Below are 21323 nucleotides of genomic sequence, written 5' to 3'. Positions count from 1 at the left end.
CACAAGATAGCATTAAGATATAGTATCACCTTTTCTGTTCATAACATAGGTAAGTAGTACATTGTAGATTTTGTTTTCTGCTATCTGATATCTTATTGGCATGCACTATTCCTGTTCAGACAGCACACCGCATAACACCACATTTGCCACACGTACCCTACACAATAGTGTATTGAAGATACATGGAGCATGACACCACATTCCCATAAGCATCACACATCGTGGAAAGCACACAGTACAGGTATACACATTCCCACAACCTAGCACCTGATACCATACTTTCAGGTCGCACAACATCAGAATGGAAGATGAAGAACACTGACAGACATACATTTACCACCAGGCCCAGCGCATGCACATACAAACTCAGTTCATCATGTTATATTTTTCCTTATAACGAACATGTGCACCCTTTGGTTTGATTTTGTTGCGAACGCCTAATGTGGGACACATGACACTGTATTATAGTTCCCTGAATTTTAGTGGTACTAAGCATTTTTTAGCAAGAGCTTTGCCATTTTCTAGGCCTTAGAGGGATTTACCTGTACTTGGTTGAATTTGTCCTGCCCTGCAGATAGGCTAAGAGCTCAAGGGCAGCTGGGGAGGGGTGTGAGATAATATCCAGCTCTTTATTGCAAGAGAAACCTTTCTCAAGGGAAGAATGTCTGGTCCCAGACAACAGGCATTGCCTCATCAGGTGCAGAAAGAATACAAAATGTTTTTGTTCTCCTGGTACAGGTCCAAATGTTTACAATTGTTAACTGTTTACAATAGTTACACTATTGTAAACTTTTGGACCTGGACGAGGAAGACATCCTAATCATCACTTCTCTCAAGCAAACTCTGTCAAGGATCCAGCTTTGGGATCAGAGTCTGGACTATAAAGACATTTGCAAAAAAGTGACCTTACAAGAATATAAAAGTGTTGTTCCTAAATGTAGAGAGGTGCAAACTTACTTCATTAAGGTATACCTGTTAAGGCTTGTGTAATTTCAGCTAAACAAATTACCAATGTATGATATTACAAGAATGTTGGGAAAGATTCTGCATTCTAGGCGAACTTGCAGGATCTAAAAGCCAGTTTGTATGGTTGCACCCGGTCAGTATTTATTTGTGGAATGTGAGGCTTTACATGAAATAGGTTTGCAATATTTTGCAAGATCTGTGCACAATGTTAAGACATTACATAGTGAGTAACTTTGGAATAGGCTGATGGCTGAAAACAATTGTCCTTGATAATTATGAGTGTGCAATTCTGGCATATTTATTACTCTGTGCTTAATAGTAGTTAAGTGTTAATAGAGATGAGAGATTTTTAGGGCAGTAATGTTTATGGTTAATAGTGTAAAGTGTCTCTGAGTAAAAGATGTTATGTAAACCAAATTGTGTTTACCTAAAAACAAAGTAACACTGTGATATCACTAGCCACTTTGCAAATTATGAATGTTTATTTCTGTGAGGTGAAATCTAAAACAGTTATTATAAAAATATTGCTAATCCGTGTATTATGAACTCATGTGGCACATGATATCACACCTAATTATTTTAAAACAATAACAAAAGGTGTAGAGTTTCCTGAATGAAACTGATCATTTATATAAAAAATAAACCTATTCCGTTTACATCTGTAGTAAAAACAATCAACACTTGATTATATTAAAAGCTGTAGCCATATCATCAAAACACATTTTGGGGAAAACAATAGTTTCTATAGTTGTAAACATATGAATTATTACTAACCGTTTTAAAGTCTTCACAAATTTATTTGAGGAATGGAATAGGTGTTTCAAACTTCTGGAAACTGATTGTTTGCGACTGGGATTCTGTATTTTTTCTGAAATAAAAAAAAAAAAAATATTTGGACACATTTCACAATAAAGAACCATTTAGCCACTTTTAGAAAACCAGAATGTACATTTCAAACCATTTAGTTGCCGATTTGTAGTTATAGGTTGTTATATATTTTTTTATTTTATTTAATTGTTATAATTAGTCTTCCTTGTTCATTACTCTGCAGTAATCATTCATCAGATGCATCACACAACAAACTGTACTTTCTCTTACTTTGAGGAGTTTCGTTGCCCTTTTTACCAAACAATTGCAGACTGCTTTTCAGTTTTTTGCCTGTTTTTTTTCTTTTCCACTTATCTTCTTTGTTTCTCTTTTATTCATTTTTTTTTCTTGTTTTCTGACCCTTTCCTCCCTATTTTCATCATATCTTCTCATTACCTTAACTATCCCATTCTTCTCTTTCAATGTATTCCCATGTTCCCTTGTCACCAAGTGCACTGGTTACCTGGCCACCCTCTGATCTCGGGCCCAGGACCACTCCCCCACCAGTCGCATTCCTGCACTGCCTTCCTGTCAACCCCCTCACTTGGTGACTGTTTTCTGTATCCCTACGGTCCCTCTTCGAGCACTTGACACCCGACATCTGCACTTACGCTTTCACTTGTCACCCGCTGGCCGTACTTTTACTAATTGTTTATTTATTGTCTTATCCCGTGTACTGCACTGTCCTCACCCCCTTCGCCCTCTCCGCACTTCTCCTCCTTCCCCTTCCCATGCACTTGCGCAATCTGAATGACACCTGGCCTAGTAGGATCGCTGTCTGTCTTCCCCTGTTCCCCCTCCCTTGCCTCATCGCGCCTTGAAACACTTGTGTTTAGGCGCATTATAAATGCCATATCATATCATATCATATCATACCATATAATTCTGATATCTCAATTTTCGAAACAGGAATGAAAAATCCTACTTTTCAGACTGCCAAGTAGACTTTGCAGTGTGTATGTGCCAGATGGCGATATGCACCATTAACATTATACAGACTGACAAAAAGCTAGCCAGTCCTGCTCAGTTGCTTATTGAAAGTAGGTTCATAAAAGCTAGATCAGTTTATGTAGTTGTAATACAAAATATAAGTGAAAATGTAAATATACAGTGAGGAGCCGTATAATCACTGGCCCGGAAATGCACTCACTCAACCCATGTGTGCGGAAAGCTTTTAGCAGCCCTCCACCCATGTGGCAATGCATTGTCTCCATTGAAAAATACCCACAAAATTCACCTTTACAAAAAATAATTGCATTTTTAGTGCACAAAGATAAAATGAAATGGGGATATTTCTCGACAGTATAACAGAATGAAACTGTAGAATATCCAAACTCTTTCCAATCCATGAAGTGGATTTGGCACTCTTCACACAAGATGTTGTCATCTTTTGTGCCAGTGAGCCTGGGAAACATCATTGAAATGTGTAAGCGCCTGATTTTACATCCCACTTTGGCAACCCAAATCTTCATGCCCAAAGGGGTTTTGGCGGAGTTTGGGCGAAGAGTTCAGTCTGCAGCAGTCTTGTTGGAGAGAGGAGCTGCAGCTACTGGCTACTTGGAACTTGAATTTGTTTCCTTTTTGTGCTTCTGGACGTGTGTGCCTTTAAGGAAAACAACACCTACAGCCTTTAAAAACTCCAGGTGAGCGCAGAGCACGCGCAGAGTTCGGGCGCAGAGTTCAGTCTGCAGCAGTCCGCAGCGGAAAGCAGAGGTAAGCCCCAATATATGGCTGAACTCGGCCCACAGACACGCTCTAAGTTAAAACAATCTTTGCAACTGCGAGACTGTGCCGCGAACCACAACATGCTGCGACATCCTGGAGAAGGGCTAGAGCTAACAGGGGCTCTGGGTGGATATGATTGGTCAAGGGGGGAGGGCCGGAAGAGTGCGAGGACATGCGGTTAAGACTTCAAAACCCAGAAAGCACTGAACCCCAACCTTTACCCCCAAATACACCATCAAACACACCCCCAGATATACACCCTCCATCCCTAGTGCAAATTGCGACAGAGCGTTTGCACACCGCAAGACAGCACTTGATGGCAACAAACGTGGCAACAAACATAAAAAAGGTAATCAATGCAGCATTAGTTTTTAATGTCGACAACCATGGAGACGACGCTTTCACTCACGCTGCTGGAAGCGCTTTGCGGGCTGGGGCGGAGGTCTGGACCAGCGAGGTTGCTGAGGTAGCTGAGCCTGGCGGCGAATTCAACATGAAGGGAGACAGCAATACGAAGACACATGCCGACAAAACTACGGATGAAACCTCAAATGTGATTGAAGTCAACATTACTGCCTTTCAGTCTCCATTCGACGTAACTGATACCGAGTTGCTGGAGATAGAAGTGCCTACGCTGTCTTAGAGCATCCTTTTACGGGGAAACAGGCTAAAATGGTGACGCAAATAAACATTAACAAAACAAACACTGTGCTTCCTGAGGGAGGCACGAAAGTCATACCGGAAAAAACCTTCCTCAATGCACAGAGTAATATATATAAAATTACTCCACAGCCACGCACAAAAACAACAGTAGTGCAGACAACAGAACTAAGCACATACCCTAAAAGGCTTCATCTCGCTGGGTGGGAAGCTTGGCTCACAGAGCGTCTCAGAGCAGACTTCGAAACAATGAAGGAGCGTCTGTCTGAGAGCTTTGTAAATACCAGTAAAAAAACACTGGGTTTGGTTCCTGAAAAGTCGCAGACGGCAGAAGGACGCAGTCTGTTGCATAATTCACACTCATATAATGTAGCACAAGCACAACATGAAGATCTGACCCAATGCAAGGAGTTGGAGGCCCAACAGGGATCAAATAACAAAACAGTGTACAATCGAGAAAACCGGCCACTTCAAAAGATTAAAGATAAAATCTTACCGGCAAGGCCCCCGTCTCACTGCTCTACCCCAAAGATGCAGTCTGATTCGAACGGTCCCGTCCAGCGGTCGCTAGGAGTTGTGGGACTTGGAGTCCAAGGCGACCACGAACTAATTAACACGAGCAATGAAAATGACTCCACGCATGTTCTCAAAGAGGCATCTGCTGCTCGGAAATCAAACCTGTTGGCAGCTGCTTCCATACAGATCCACAATAATGTACTAGCAGCTACATCGCTGGCACTAATCGCTTTTACCAAGCTTTATGAAAACCTACACAAAGCTGTACAAAACAACGGGGCAATGTTGGGTCAACTAAACGAAAAGTTAACAAAAATGGAAAGCCTGAACACAATATTATAAGTACGCTTGGATAATGAAGCCGCAACCTCAACATTGTGGCACAATAGACTGAACGAAATAGCTGTGAAAGACATTTTGGAGAAAAAGAACGGTGATGTACGCCATGATTGAGTGCATGAAACAATTGACTAAAATCCCGAGACACAATCCATCAATGGTCTCGGAGTTGAGCTGCAGCGTCCCAAATGTGACAACACAGGTAAACTCGCCAACTGAGGCTCACACGACGAACATGAAGGAAAATGTCTTCCAATATGCTGGCACACCACGAGGATTAAGGAATATAATTCCTGAGGAAACTGCTACACCATCAGATAAGATGCCAAACAAGACACCTGCTACTCAGAGTGTGAGTCCAAACTCGACAGAGGCCAGTCAGGCCTGATACTCTGTGCATGCAATTATACCGCCAGCGATCTCTGACAAGTCTGGAAAAAAAAGATAACTAAAGAGTGTTCTGAAAAAGCCCCTATACAACAATCCCCTCCCATTGCACATTGTTCAACATCAAAAATGTCATTTGGAAAATTTAGTGGGGCTGCAAAAACCTTGAAGACTGCCAATGCAAATCAGAAATTGCTAGAATCAAGCTCTGGCCAACCCAAAAAAAAGGGAGAAAAAGGAAAACTGTGCGCCGAACAAATCGACCTGCAATTCAAGAAAGTTTATAAGAAATCTAACTACACCGGCCAAACCAAGCCTATTTGAATGAGAAAAAAAGGGGGTGATGGCCAAATCAAGACACTTGGATGAGATGAAAATCGTAGAGGCCATAACGAAGACACTGCTCACACCACATGCCAAAAAACAACAAAGATTGGATTCGGACTTACAGTCAATTCATTCAGTGACGTCATCAGAAGAGCTATGTAATTTCTCTACCTACTCTGAAGACTGTGAGGAAGAAAATAGCCTTGATGGACACGAGGCGAGCTCATCTTGCCTCAATGATCGGGATAGGCAGGTCAGAAAACCTGAGATGCAAACCGCAAATCCTTGGATTGCAAAAACCCAAAAATGCAAGAAAGGGGCTTACCTATAGCCAACCAAAGAGGAGCGATAGAAAGCCAACAATTGATCAAGAAATAAAACTAAAAATGCCAGTGAAATTGAATCCCAAATAAACGGCAGCTCAGAGACAGAAGGAGCATAGTCAAGCTAAACAAAAAATTAGGACGGATCTCAAGCCATTGACTTAGAAAATCCTTGTTCTGAATGTATTTGAAGAGGACAACGATGTTAACTTAAACAGAGGAAACGTAATTCGACTTCTGCATTCAGTACCGACTCTAAGAACTGTGTCCTCTCATGACATTTCAATTGTCGTATACATCCCAGAAGAGCAAGCAGACAGAGTCTACCTGCACATAAAATCTCAGTCTGTACGCAAGATCATATTGTCTGCTAAAGAAGAACTGCTGCTGCTGGGTTTTGAGGTGTCGGAAGTGTTGCCTGAAACACAAACCAATCAACCCAAAAACAGCGATAATTGCCCGAATGGGTTCACCCATGAGCAGCGCAGAGATGAATTAAGACAACATCTGATCACAGCGCCAAACTCACAACAATCATCCGGCAAAGTGAAGCCTAGTGGGAGAAACCATTAGCTAATCCAGAGCCCTGGAGACAACCCTCGACATTGATTTCCTGGAACACAGGAGGATTCCGCCACCTATATGACAAATTTCCTGCAGATCTGAGTAACAACTTTGTAATATGTCTTCAGGAAACATGGCTGAGGAGTACTCGGGTCAAAGATGGCTATGTGACTTTGCTAAATCCTGCAGGGAAAAACTCCCAAGGCCGTCCATTCTCAGGCCTTGTAACGATGATAAAGATTGGGACAAATTGGGAAGTGCTGGAATCTGAAAATCCAAATATCTTCGTGCAAAGTACACTGATGCAACACTTCACTGCAAACACTTTCAAACTGCTGCAGCCACGGCTAATCAATGTGTATTGGAACCAGGCTCAGATAACCTCAGAAAAATGTGTGTGATCTGTAACGGCGATCATAGATAAAAATCAACAAACTTATTGTGACCTTCTCATAATTGTATGTGGTGACATGAAAATAACTTGGTTCAATATAAATGGAGATCGTCTCAAAGAGACCAGGAAAGAAGGGCAAATTCATCATTCAAGAAGCGCAAAATGGGAAATCGAAATGGAGGCACGTGATTGTGACATGGCTAATGGTCAGGTAGAGGGCGATATACCGCCCAACAATACCTGCATAATATGGGCAATGAGAAGACCTTGGATTAGTTCTGGCTATCAAAAACATTTTGGCACAAAATCATGAGCCTGAGAACAATCCGGACAACTAACAGCGACCATGATGTATTAGTTATGGAAATGACCTTAAAATCAGATATTTCGAGATTGGCCCAAAACTTGGAGGTAACTAATGGGCATAATAGGCTCAGAATAACCAATAAACAAATAACTTTGCTGACCGATAAATTCCAAAAGTTGGCCAAGTCTGAGGGAGAGGCGATAAACTATCTTGCACTTCTTCCTCGCCAAAAAGAAAGATCCTTACTGAAAAAACAAACAACTAAAATACATACTCATGAATGGAGCACAAAAGTAAAAGAGGAAAAAAAGAAGGCTTACAAAGAAATACGCAAGCTGAGAATGCAAGGGGGGCCGGGTGCCATTGCAAGGATCAAACAACGGAAGCAAAAATATCGCAATTGGGTTAAAGCCTTTGCCTTTTTGCGCGATCAAGAACGAGGTGAAGTCATGCTGGGATTAATAAAATCGAAAAATTGCAGAGAGATTTGGCACACCCTGAATAACTGCACTAGAAATCAAGCGGACTCGGTGGCAAGTTGGGTGGTTGAAAGCGATTGGAAAAAACATTACAACAAAGTCTTCTCAAAAGATAATGTAACAGCGTTTCCAGCACACGAGGAAGTGGTGGCTAGATGGGACTGCAATGAGACAGCCGAAGATATAAGTGCCGTAATTGCAAAGTTGACAAACTCACGTGCGGCTGGGCCGGACGGCATCACCAATGTTATGCTGAAAACAAATAAACATGAATGGTCGAATTTCATCGCAAAATTATTCGCAAGAATTGCAGAGCTTAGAAAAATACTGCACTCATGGCCAACGGCCATAATAGTCCCAATCTTTAAGAAGGGCAATCGGGCTGATCCGGCCAACTATCGCCCGATTGCCCTACTTGACACAATCGGCAAGATATTTGCAAATTTCTTACAGCAGAAATTAACAGCCTGGGCAACGATGAAGAGAATTACCGATTGTCGTCAAACTGGTTTCACAAAGGGCGTAGGGACTGAAATCAACCTGACACTGGTAAACATGCTAAAATTGGACGCCCTAGAAAAAAGGTCAAAGTTTTTCCTAGCTTTTATTGATATGCACCAAGCATTTGATTGGGACTGCCCGGAAAGTCTCTTACAACCAATAAAAGCCTTACATACAATGACATCAATTCAAATAAGAATAAGTGAACAAGGACAACTATCAGAAGCAATGAAGACGCAAAAGGGAGTGAAACAGGGTTGTCCGATTGCTGCATGCTTGTTTAAACTGTTCATTGCCGATGTGCCTGCAGCATTGAGTGATGTGAAATGTTTTCCTCCAAAGATAAATGGTCACCACATCAATTCATAACCTACGCTGACGATTTAGTTTTGGTTGACACGACCCAGATAGGGCTCCAACGATTGCTGACAAAGCTCCAGTATTACATGAATTACGAGTTAAAAATAAATGTCACCAAAACAAAAATCATGAAAATTGGATCAGTAAAAGGAGCTAAAAATAAAAACATTTGTTGGAGAATCGAAAACACACCTATCGCAGAAATTGTTGAAATCAGATACCTGGGGGTCATGGTCAACAAATCATTATGGGAATGGAGCTGGGTGCAAGACATTGTGTGGCGCATAAAAACTTTGGCCTTACAAGGTGCACAAATTCACAGCATATATGGAAAATTTATCTTAACACCAGTACGGACGTTCTATCTGCAAAAGGTAATCCCTGCCATCAGCTTCGGTTCCGAAGCAGGATGGAACTTAGACCACAGAATTTGGGCAAAACTGGACGGGCTATTTTGGAAGCGAGTATTAAAATTGACAAACTATATATCGATTACCATCATCAGACACGGGCTGACATTGGACGAACTGTATGTAAATGTAATCTGGAAGTCGCTAGCACTCCTAAGAAATATGATAACTCCAAATCCAGAACCGGCATACGAAATACTCGCCCCCAACAACAGACGGATGTCATGATCCCTGCTTCCAAGGGGTCAGGACTTGCCCCACGACCTTGGAAGCAGGCCCATAACTCTGATCCCAGGAACCAGCCAGTCCCTATTGGGACCTTTTGGACCTTGTCCTGGCGCCAGTGGCGCCAGGCTCATGAAGGTGACTGGTCCCGGCACAGGAAGCGCCGGGCTCGTATTAGATAAGAGTGCTTGGTGGACCTACCTGTAGCAGACCATGCTGCTTACTTACCAGCTAGCTGGTCTCCTGATCCTTCTCTGCCTGGGACTACTTTTTCTGTCTGGGTGGAGCAGGAGCCACTCCCTGGAAGCAGAACACAGGAACTCTTCTAGAAATCTGGAACTCTTTTTCTTACCTGGGTGAGGCCGTGGAAGAAGACGCCTAAGCACTACAGAAGGCTATTTAAACCACACCCGATTGGTTTCACGTGCTTTGCGTTATTCTGCATCTGCAGCAGGACGCTCACCGTGTCAGCTCCAGGAAACCTCCAGCTCCAGATCCTGTGAACACGAAATCACCTGCTGGGACCCAACCTTCAGTCTTCTTCAGTCTTCAGCAGCTCCTGCAAAACAAAGGCACAGGTTAGGCTAAAGCAAAGGCAGGGCATCTACTTACCTAATCCAACGGCAGCATCCAAGGCGCCTTTTTCAGCCTTTCTCTTCCGGCATCCGACATCTGCAAAGAGAAAGAACATCGGTCAGTAATATTTAACTACAAAGTCTGCTTACCTGTGTTACGTTCGCTTCCAATCTGTTTGCGCTGCACCTCGGCACCTGCAAAGACAAAAGAGACATTACGGTGCATTCTACAGCGCTAGTGCAGTCTTTCTACTTACGTGCCATTAGAAGGATAATCTTCACCGCCACAGCATCTGAAAAGGAAAAGACATAGGGCCTCATTAGGACCCTGGCGGAGAGGGTATTACGCCAGCGTAGTGCATGGCGTACCTCTCCGCCATACTACGAGTTCCCGTAGCGCCATGGAGGTTTTCTCCGCCTGGTTTTACCAGCCGGAGAAAACCATGGCGCTACGGGACCTCGTTGTTAATTACGCCACCGTATTTTACGGTGGCGTAATTAACTCCTTCCCCACTCCCATTATACCCTATGGGGCAAAAATGGGAATGGGGAAGGGCAGAATGGGGATTGGGGATTTACCGCTCCGCCGAGGTCGGAATGGGGCGGTAAATCCGCCAACCCCCATGGCGCTATCGGCGGCTTTCCGCCATGCTTCGCGGTGCATTTAGCACCGCGAAGTCCGCCTGGGTCGTAATGAGGCCCATAGACTTTAAAGACTTAAGACTTTTGAAAGAGAAGAGAACAATCTAAAAGGAACTTAAATACTTACAAGGCACGCTTGTGCAATAACGGCGTCTTCGCTCTCAGCTAACCCTCTGCTATCAAGAGGCAGAGCTCGCTTCCAGTGAAGCAACTGGACCCAGCGCCCCTGCACAAGACGCAGGATGGAGAGCCTGGCATTTACCTATCTAAGACACCTCACTCTTCAGCTTAAACTTTCGGTGAGAAGGGGGCCCTGTCCGGGAGCAAATCAAACCCTGCGCCTAACACTGAAGACGGTATCCCCACCAGATCAAGGCCTGCGCCTCCGAGGGAACAAGGTGAGCGTTACAACAACCATATGCGGGAATACTCTTGAAATGGGTCCAAGGAATAAAGGCGATTTTGAAAGCCGCCGATATAACCAGTGAGATGCTGACGGCGCAACCACAAATTGCAAAAAGAAAATTGCAACAATGGGCGTGGATACAAAACCTGGCAAAGTTTGAAGGATTCCCAACAGCTCCAAAACTCGGACCCCCAAAGAATAAATTGAACAAAATGCCGAGCTATTTGTTGCAATTTCCGTCACAACATCATTGTGATGGATTTCTTCGCCTGCGGCTGAATGCCATCAAAACCAAAGAAATGCTGCTAATGAGACATGATCAGGCCACTAAGGACAATGTATGTGGATACTGTGGGATCAAAACAGAATCGATAAGACACTTAATAACAGATTGTCCTATGCTCAAAGAATTGAGAACTCTGCATCTGGGAAAGTTTGCTCCCTTAAACATGAATATGGACGATTGGTGGCTCTGAATACTAAGTGGGAGTTCTGTGCACCTAACATGTTCAGTCATAAATTTTATAGTCACAATTATGTGCTGAAAACTGGAAAGACTGATTGGTAAAAGAGTAGAAATTCCCAGTCACACAATGTGATAGGTGGAATATTGAAAAATTGGGAAAAAATGAAATGAGAGGATTTTTCTTTGCAATAAAAGTTTGTAATAAACTATATGTTACAACAAAAAAAAGGGGGGTTTGTTGACCCTGAAAAATGTGCATTCTTTGGGAATGTTGATGGAGTGGGAGTTGCATCCTGAAGGACATTTCTTATTCCTAAAATACGAATGCAACCTTTCTCTCTGAGATGGATTAATTGGTAAATGAACAGTGCAGAGAGGGTTTTTAGGACCCATACCTGCTTTGTAGCAACTATCTTCTTAATAGTTTACATAATTTACTGACACTGATATAGGGTATGAGCTGGAAAATTAACATTGAAAGTGATGGGAATTGTTTGGCCCGTCAACTGAAATTCAGGTGAATATACACTTGGATGTATGACCATAGACCTCAATCCATGATGGTTGCTCATCATATGCCATTACCCTGTATGATTGTTGTGTACATGTAGCATTTGCCTCGTACATCTGTGTGCATTCTGCAAGAGACGGGTACAGTTTCAGGCAGGGCCAAGTTAGTCTTTCAGGCTCCGGTGCTTTTTAAGCTAATTACCATAAGACATTGAATTTCCAAAATACCTAACAGCACTGAGAAATTGAGGGTAACTCAACATGAATTACAATGAAAGAACATGATATTATGATGTTTCTAGATGAGCCTAATGAAAAACATTTAAACAATAAGTGCAGGTCTCCTCAACACCTGCCTCTGCCTATAGGTAGAACATGTGGAGGGAATATTTGATTAAATGCAAAGGATTTTCTTTTGCATTAATAGTGGTATGACAGGGGGGTTATTTGATGGGGTTCAAAACTGAGTTGTCCAGACACTCATCCCAGATGTTGGTGATATGTTATCTGTCCCGCCATAATCTTCTTAGCAATAGTGAGCAAATATCAAATTAAACACCATTTTGTTTCTCTAAAGGTTTTCAGGAAAGTGTAGTTGAAAAGTTTTTGTCAAATCACCTACAGCACTGACTTTGGAATCTGGGAACAAGCACTCTAATTATGGCTTTGGCACTTCGCCAGATCTGTGTTCAACTCTGGATAAATGACCAGAGGTCGCAATTTCCTGAATGACAAAAGTGACTTAGTGGTGCTCAGAGGTTCCAGATTAGAGAAGACCCTCTGCCAGCATCTTCCGGTAAACCTAACATTTGAACAGTTTGACAATTCCTAATTAGTACCCGGCGAGGGACAATTACATTGTAACATGCAATCTCATTGGCCCTCACTGGTGCATTACCCGACCGGGAATCCCTCGAATCCCTCTCGCCATTGCGTACCTTCCTGTCCCTGGCAATTGGGGGGGGGTGGCAGAATCTCAGGGACCGAGGGACTCAGGGAGTGGGTAAGTCCATGGGAGAAAACGTCCACAAGCCCCCTCACTCTAGGCCAAGCTCACTCCAACTGACATGCACAGAATCTCCATGGGCATTCCAACCACAACATTTCAGAGGGAAGGATTCCAGCAGGCACACTGTCTCACAGGCATTCATGCAGAAGGGAAGCAAGGGAGACCCAAGACACAACAGCATGTATAATAAATACAGAAATTAGCACAAAGAAAAGGAGCACAGTTGGGAGTTTAATAAGGAACACCAACTGGCATCCCTCAATGTTAAACGTTAAAGACGCTGTTCTACAGTTTAAAGAATTGTGCAACACTACTCAAAGAAAAACAGAACTAAGAGTAGACACGTGTCATTTTGCTGTTTTTACAAATGCCCGTGAAATGACCTAAAGTGTTTCCTCCCGAATGTCAAACTGTGCAGTTTGCCTTGGCATGTGGAACCACAGCGTCTTTCTGACGCATGAATCAGATTTGGGGAGATCTCCTGCGGTCGTCCCGCTGAATCGACGGTCCCTCGCTTATTCAACACAGCCTTCATCGACTGGCATATTCCAAATCTTTATTGTACCTCAAACTGGGTCCCGGGCAAGTCTTGATATATAGTTATACCTGAGCAGTCCTGGCTGATTCCCCAATCTCCATGCAGCTACACGGAGGAGAGGGTAGATGGAAGGGGTTACATGTTGGCTTTTTGGTGCTTTGTTTTTTCCTTCCTTCCTGCTGAGGTTTGCCCTTCCCCTTGTTGCATGTCTACCGATCACAACATGTGAATGATCAGCTTCCCTTTGTCTTTATTCCCCCACAACCTCTCGGCGGCATCAAAACAATGGCGCCTTCATGTTGGTCGTTATAACTGGAGATATAACTGTATCATCATGCAGATTAATTTCGAGGTAATTTTATTCCGATGGCAATATTCATTCGTTCCTAGAGAAAACAGATGTGTTATATTTTAAAAAATGGCTTGGAAACATTGGCACATATGAGATAGGTGACTTATGGCAAGAATACAATTAGTAGCACATAACAATAACATAATTGGGATGCCATAGCTGGTATTTCAGTGACTCTTTCGGCACATATGCACTTTCGGAAATATAAACACCACAATAATTTCGTTTGTGTAAATAGAAAAGAGGCAAGGATTGATTCTGCATGAGAAATGGAGGGCCTACAGATCGGATTGCTGTAAAATGTATATAAACATATACGTCAGCCACACTAGTCTACCACCAAATTATGATGATAAATGAATGGCCGTGGTTTTTCTAATTTGTGTTTTCCAGACGGTTAAAGAAGGCTGGAACAAGACTTACTAGCAAACACCCCAGTGCTTCAATCACATCTAAGCTCATCTAAGCTCATGCAAATTGTGCATGGGGCATATTTTAAATTTAAACATATTCAATATTCAGTGAAAACACTTTGTTAACGGGACGTTAGTTATGGTTACAAGTAAAAGCGAAAACCCCAGAACTTTGCCAGTGTTGTTAAGCCAAGCAACCATAACGCATGCCACCACCATGCACTGCTAAGACTAACACTCAGGACGTCAAAGATGACACCACAAATGTAATTGATGACATTACATAGCTGGGCCACTTGTTTTTGTTCACTGACATTTCTAGGCCAGGCAGAATGTGAAAATTGAAAAGTTGCTATATATCTGTACATTACCCTTTCTGCATGTTCCTAAAGTACTTTCCTAAGGGTTTGGTTTCCGCTCATGGTGCACATATATCAGGTAATACGCAGGCCTCAAACACACAATTAATTTGAATACATGATGATTTACTTTAAAGTTATTGACATTTTGTGGTGATGTTTCTTTCTTACTTTAGTTTCGCTGTATGCGCCTTTGATTTGTATGCATTGTCGGTCTTCATATGTATTTATTGTACTAACACAACTATGCAGTAAGTCTTGAATTATTATCTATTTATTCCATGTTTAACATTACTCCAAACTCTGATATGGTAGCATTAATTATTTTACTAGCCAAAATTACCAGATTAAAAATATTCTTCATCTATGGTGCATGGTGCAGCCATTGCCTGTGCGGATGTATGTTAGCTTCTTATGTTAACAACACTACAATATAATGTTTTGTTTAGATGAGTACATTCTTCAATACATTAAGTTATTGATCATCAGTGATGTCATCAATGATATGTGGTTTGTCATCTTTGATGTCCTAAGTGTTAGTCTTTGCAGTGCACGGTGGTAACACAGGTTTTGGTAATTTAGCTTACCATAAGTGGTGAATTGCTGGGGGGTTTGGTTTTATTTGTAACCATAATGTCCCTTTAACAAAGCTTTTCCACTGAATGTCATGTTTTTATTAGTACAACCTAGCCATAACATCCCTTTCACAAAGTTATTTCACTGAATTTCATAGGTTTTTGTAGAAGAGCAGAGGTACACATCAGCCAGAGATCCTACCCCCTACCTCTGCTCTACTGGAGCCATGAGAACATGCCCTGTCTAACCTCAGCTACTACAACAATGATACACCAAGCATAAGGAAGCCGGTATCCAGTAAGGCGGCCATATCGAATATACCCTCGAGTTGATGACAGCCTGCGCGAAGAACTCCTGGAAGGAATATGTGAAAGGGCTAATAAAATTAACTGACATCATAAAAAAGTGTGCACGATCTCCCAAGATACTGAATAAAGAGAATGTATGGATCCTAGAGGAGAAAGGGCGAACTAAAGAATCAAGTGAACTCTGAAATGTAAAAGAAGATTACACAATAAAAAGCTCTGCAGAAATCCAAAGCATGAAGAATGTATAGACGGTGAAACAAGATAGATGAAGTCATTGTATAGGCTAGCTATAAGTAGTAAATAGAATGCAGGTGAACCTGCCATTGTATATACATTGGACATTGATATCATGAAATAGTAAGCAATGGAATCATTGAGAATGAACGAAAAGCTGTGTCACAGTTTAATTCTAGGTTGGTGGAGCTGCGTAGTGAGGCTGTCTGGCCTGAAGTCAAGATCCTAGAAATGGAGGTCCGCTATCTGCACTGAAGAAGAACATATTTGCAGAGGATGGTTCCTCTCCCGTTAAGGTGCAAGGAAGAACACAGAAGTTGCCAAGTCTCAATTCATTAAAGACATTCAAATCTTACAGAACGAAGCCCCTGCACTTGCGCAATCTCAATGTCACTAGGCCTAGAAAGATCATTGTCTTTGTCCTCCCTCTGTTCACCTCCCTTGCCTCATCACGTCTTGAGAAAACATGTGTATGGGTGTGTTATAAATGCCATTTCATATCATATCATAACAAACTCATAGCCTCCTGTCACATAAGCCAAGGCTGAAAATAGGGCTTGAACTTGGAGTTCCAGGCACGATAGCGAGTGCCCTTACTCCAGTTGAATTCCTAGGACGAGAATACTCTGCAAGGCCAAGTACAAAGACAATTTTATGGCAGAAGGCATGGGTTATGAGAGATGCTGGGCCAGTTGGGTAGTGAGGTAGCTTCATGTCCTGTCTCCCTGCATGTGGGCCTTGGCTTACCTGCTGCTAAATGAACCAAATGTTCCAGACAATTGTATAAGTCGCATAACAAAGGACCTTATAGCTTGTGAGACCAATGAAACACTGTGTATCTGATATTTCTGAAATTACATGTTTAAAGAGGTAGGCATACATTGTCCTCCTGATATTGGACAGCCAATACAATGTCATGATCTCTGCTTCCAAAAGGTCAGGGTTTTCCCAACTCCCTTGGAAGCAGATCCATAACCCAGGTTCCGAGTGCCAACCAGTCCCAATTCGGACCTTTTGGACCCAGTCCTGGCGCCAGTGGCACCAGGCTCATAAATATGCCCAGTCCCAGCGCTGGAAGCGCCGGGCTCATAATGCTTGGGTGGACTTACCTGCAGCAGACCATGCTGCTTACTTGCCTGCCAGTTGAGTCTCTGATCCTCTTCTGTTTGGAACTACTTTTCCTGTTGGGTGGGGCAGGAGCCACTCCCTAGATTCAGAACACTGGAACTCTTCTGGAAAGCAGGAACTCTTTTTTTACCTAGGCGTGGCTGTGGAAGGAGACACCTAAGCACTACAGGAGGCTATTTAAACCACACCCGATGGATGAATCTTGCTTTGCGTTATTCTGCATCCTCAGCAGCAGAACGCTCATCGTGTCTTCTGCATCTGATCCTGGGCCTAAGGAAAAAGGCTTACCATCCTGAATCCAGTCTTCAGCAACACCTATAAAGACAAGAAAGAACAGGTTAGCATTACGGTCTTCAGTGACAGCTCTTCACTTACCTGGTCCATCGGCTGTCACCAATGCCTCGCGCTGCATTCCGGCATCTGAAAGACAAAGGCTTACCTACTCTTCGTGCGCTCCGGAGGTCTTCACACTGCATTCCGGCATCTGAAAGACAAAAGCTTACCAACTCTTCGCACGCTCCGGAGGCCTTCGGCGCTGCATCCCGCATCTGAAAGACAAAACAAGGTGCGTTTAAAGACATTGGGGAACTTTAATATTCACGTGCCATTACTCCTTTCCACATCTAACCCAGTGGGTATTCCGGCACCCTGCAGCCGCCCCGAACTTGTACCTGCAAAATAAAAAGACAGTTAGAGCGCATCGTGAAGCAGGCAACAAGCGCTTACTTACGTGCTTCCAGGCGCTTCTATTCATCACACGGGCTCCATCTTCAACTCACTTCAGCCCGCCATCCGCCATCGCCGGAACCCTGCAAAACAAGAGACATCATTACTAAAGACTTTAAAGACATTAGAATTACTCGAAACTTACCGTTCGTGCAGTAAACGACGGACAGCAGTCCTCTGAAGTCAAGAGGCCTGCTCCCCTTATCCAGCGAAGAAACTGGTTACAGCACCCTGCCTCGAGGCAGATGGAGAGCACGGGGTTCACTTACCTAAGGTGAGAGCGTTAACCTTTGGGGTTCTACAGGAGAAGAGAAAGGGAAGAAGAGAGAGACATTCAATAACCCAGTTCATTAATCCCACATTTTCTATCTGCAGACATCTTACCCTTCGAGCCAGACATACAGTGCACAGAGGTCCAGCCCAAAGAGCCAGCCGTGGGTTACACATCACCTTTGAAGATACGGTATATGCCCAGTGAAGACCGGCGCCTCTACGGGAATCATGTGAGCGTTACATACAAATCCTGGCTCCTATATGATTGTATAATTGTTTCCCTTAACCAATCCCAGGTTTTTCACTATTGCCACATAGCATGACGTCACTCTGATGCATACTGAAGTATATAACTTGCATTTATTGTGGAAATCACAGAGAGACTGAGCGCACGTCCTTTGATGTACATTGTAACATTGTTTTAGGTAATTGTTAACAAAACAGTAACTTGTCATCTTTGTGAGTTTGTCCAGTTCTTTGGACTCAGAATTATTCTGGTGTAATCCCATCCAGCTATAAATGCACGTTCCAAGGGACATAATCACACCTTGAAGCATCTGTGTGCTAGATGGAATTACCAATAACATTTCTCAGAACAAATACCCAGACAGACGCAAAATAGATGGTAAAATACTGCTTTCATCTCAATTAAGTAACACATGGCAAACACACTCATCAAATCTATGCATTCAGGATGACAATGGGCCTCATTACGAGGTAGGAGATAGCCATGGTGCTGTTAGCACCATGGCTACCCCCTTACCGCACTCCGGGTTCCCAAAATAGGGACTTACCGGGTCATTCCAACCTTGGAGGACTCGGTAAGTCCCCATTCCGGGAACCATTCCCCATTCTCATTCGAGCCCCCATAGGGCTCAATGGGAATGGGGATGGAGCTAATAACGGTACTGCAATTTGCAGTACCTTTATTAGGTATGAAGTCCCTTAGGGACCTCGGAATAGGGTGGTAAGGGATTACCGGCACCAGTGTACGTACCAGTGCCGGTAATCCCTTAACACCTTCCTCGTAATGAGGGCCAATGTCTTTCAGTAATATGCAGTTTCAATAATGCTAGATGCGTCATCTATGACATCATCATATGTGGCAAATCATAAAACCTACTGAGGGGTGGGATTGGATTAGGGGAACATTTCTACATAAAGAATGCATAAATATTAGTTTCTCATTGGAGGCCCGTTATCTGTAGGTCATACCCTGAGCTACTTCTACACACATGGGGCCTCATTACGACCCTGGCGGTACGGAGTGAACGGCGCTGTAAAAGGTGCCGGCCCCATTCACTCTGTACCATCGCATTACGAGTTCCCCTTGTCCCACGAGGGGAAGAGGGAGCAAACAACGGGCCATCTCGTAGTGGCCTGTCGTTTGCTCCCTCTCCCATTCCCATTCAGCCCTATGGGGGCTGAAATGGGAATGGGGAAGGACCGTGTCCAGGTCCTAAGAGGGAGGAATTACCGGGCCTTCTGAACACGGAATGGCCTGGTAAATCCTCATTCCGAGGACCCGGACCCCGACGCGATGGGTACCGCCGAACTCGTAATGAGGGCCATGGTATCATACACTCGTCATAGCAGGAAATGTGGCAGCAGAATAATACTTTGCAACATTATATTAAAAACTGCATGGCAGGTTTTTCTAATTGGTTAGCAACCCAAATCCAACCTTGTACATTTGGCTTGCTGGCAGCACGCACATAGAAACAAAACACAGATGCTTGGAGATACGTCAGCTTTTCCATCGTTTTCCCAATTAGTCTACCCTCTCTCATTAGTAGGCCTCATGCCAGTATCTTCTGTTTGAAGGCTGACCTTGCCAGTCTGCACTGTCTCAGGACATTTGAGGGAGTGTAGGTACAGCATTATCTAAGCTTCAGACTTAATGAATTGCCCTTATTTGCAAGCTATCCCTCACATGATATAAGACCATGGATTTGTCCATTTTGACCAGGTATTGGATTTGTCCATTTTGACCATGTATTAAACACCATTTGATTCAATATACTGGGTGCAGTTGCAACTCTTATCCTCTAGAGACTTGCTCATTCTATCCCATATTAACTACATGCCTTTTAATTGTCCAATATTCGGGATTCATAAATGTCCTTGTTCATACTAATCTTTGGGAAATATGTCCCTGCGCATGATCTGCTCATAGAATCCCTTTGTGCTTTTCTTCCATCTCTCGAAATAGCATCCTTGGTTCCAAACCAATGTACTCCTCTATTTTGCAAGGGAAAACAGCTTCATCATCTTCTTTTCACTTCAAGTTCCTGGGCTCGTATTTTGAGGTAGCTGGGTTGATTAACATAAGCCGTCGTCCTTTTTATACTGATGGTCATCCTAAACGTTGAAAACATACCTCTTATAGGCAAGCTTCAAGTATTACAATGTATTACTGCATTTATGTATTACATGTTTTTATTAGTGCTTCAGTTACATTGTCATTCTTGAGCATTTGCATATTGTTGCAGCATAGGTTCTTATATCTTCTTCATGACATTTTTTTGCTGTCGTCAGACTTTGTTTTAATACCATCCATTATATTTATGGCTGCATTTCGATAGCTCGGCAAAGTGCATACTTCTTGATAACTTTCCCCCACTACGTCAGCTTGAGGGTATACTCTGATGGTTTGTCTGAGTGCATATCGTCTCTTATATACTCGATGAGGTGCAGGATCATGGCAAGGATTCAGGTGGGTTCCCCTCGTTGCTCTTCGTCTGTCACCCAAATATGATGGTGGAAAGGGGTCAAGGACTCTACCTTACTCACCACCACCATAGCAGCTGTGAAGTGTGCGGACAGTACTAAAGTCCGCAGATAGCAGGTAGCATCAACAAAACCCAGAAGCACAGTGGAAAACAGAAAATGTTCTACCGTTCAAGCAACATAAACATATACAAAAAACAACAGTATTTATATTTACTACACCCAAATATACATCTTTGTACAATTCATCATTTCAAAATGTAAAAAGTATTTTTTTTTCATTTATGGAATATACCAATCACAACCTATAACTGAACACCTCAAATTATCCGTTCAGTACAACTCTTCATACAGGCTAAGATACAGCAAAAAGCTCATTGCAAAACAACCTCTCACCAAATAGTAACTACAGTGTATTTGTTTATATCACTTTTTTATTTTGACAGAAATGACAAACACACTTGAGTGGCTAGAAGAAAACTTTCCCAAAGAAGAAAAGAGTGATGATGACATCTCTAATGGTAAACAATAGATATTTCAATGTAAACTAATAATGTAATTTATATTCAGCTCTTTGAAATAATAATTTCTTCTTTTCTTATAATACATACTTTACTTGAAGAAACAACAACACAAATTAATTATGAAGAATCCCAACAATCACACAGATAATACCAATCCCCTACTGTACACAACGAAATCATGATCTTGTCTGCAAAATGGGATGA

General features: G+C 42.8%; 1 protein-coding gene across 1 annotated transcript in view; it reads right to left on the bottom strand.

Moving 5' to 3' along the window:
• The window catches only part of ANKFN1 (ankyrin repeat and fibronectin type III domain containing 1), a 1946563-nt gene that overhangs the window by 970296 nt on the left and 954944 nt on the right, over nucleotides 1-21323 (bottom strand). Inside the window, exon 9 of the mRNA XM_069654938.1 lies at nucleotides 1741-1834. Coding sequence (XP_069511039.1) covers nucleotides 1741-1834 — 94 coding nt within the window. The remainder of the gene's footprint in view (nucleotides 1-1740; nucleotides 1835-21323) is intronic.

Source organism: Ambystoma mexicanum, chromosome 3q (genome assembly GCF_040938575.1).
Source record: "Ambystoma mexicanum isolate Mex_15411 chromosome 3q, UKY_AmexF1_1, whole genome shotgun sequence".
Classification (NCBI taxonomy): Eukaryota; Metazoa; Chordata; class Amphibia; order Caudata; family Ambystomatidae; genus Ambystoma; species Ambystoma mexicanum.
This window is presented reverse-complemented; position numbering and strand designations above follow the sequence as displayed.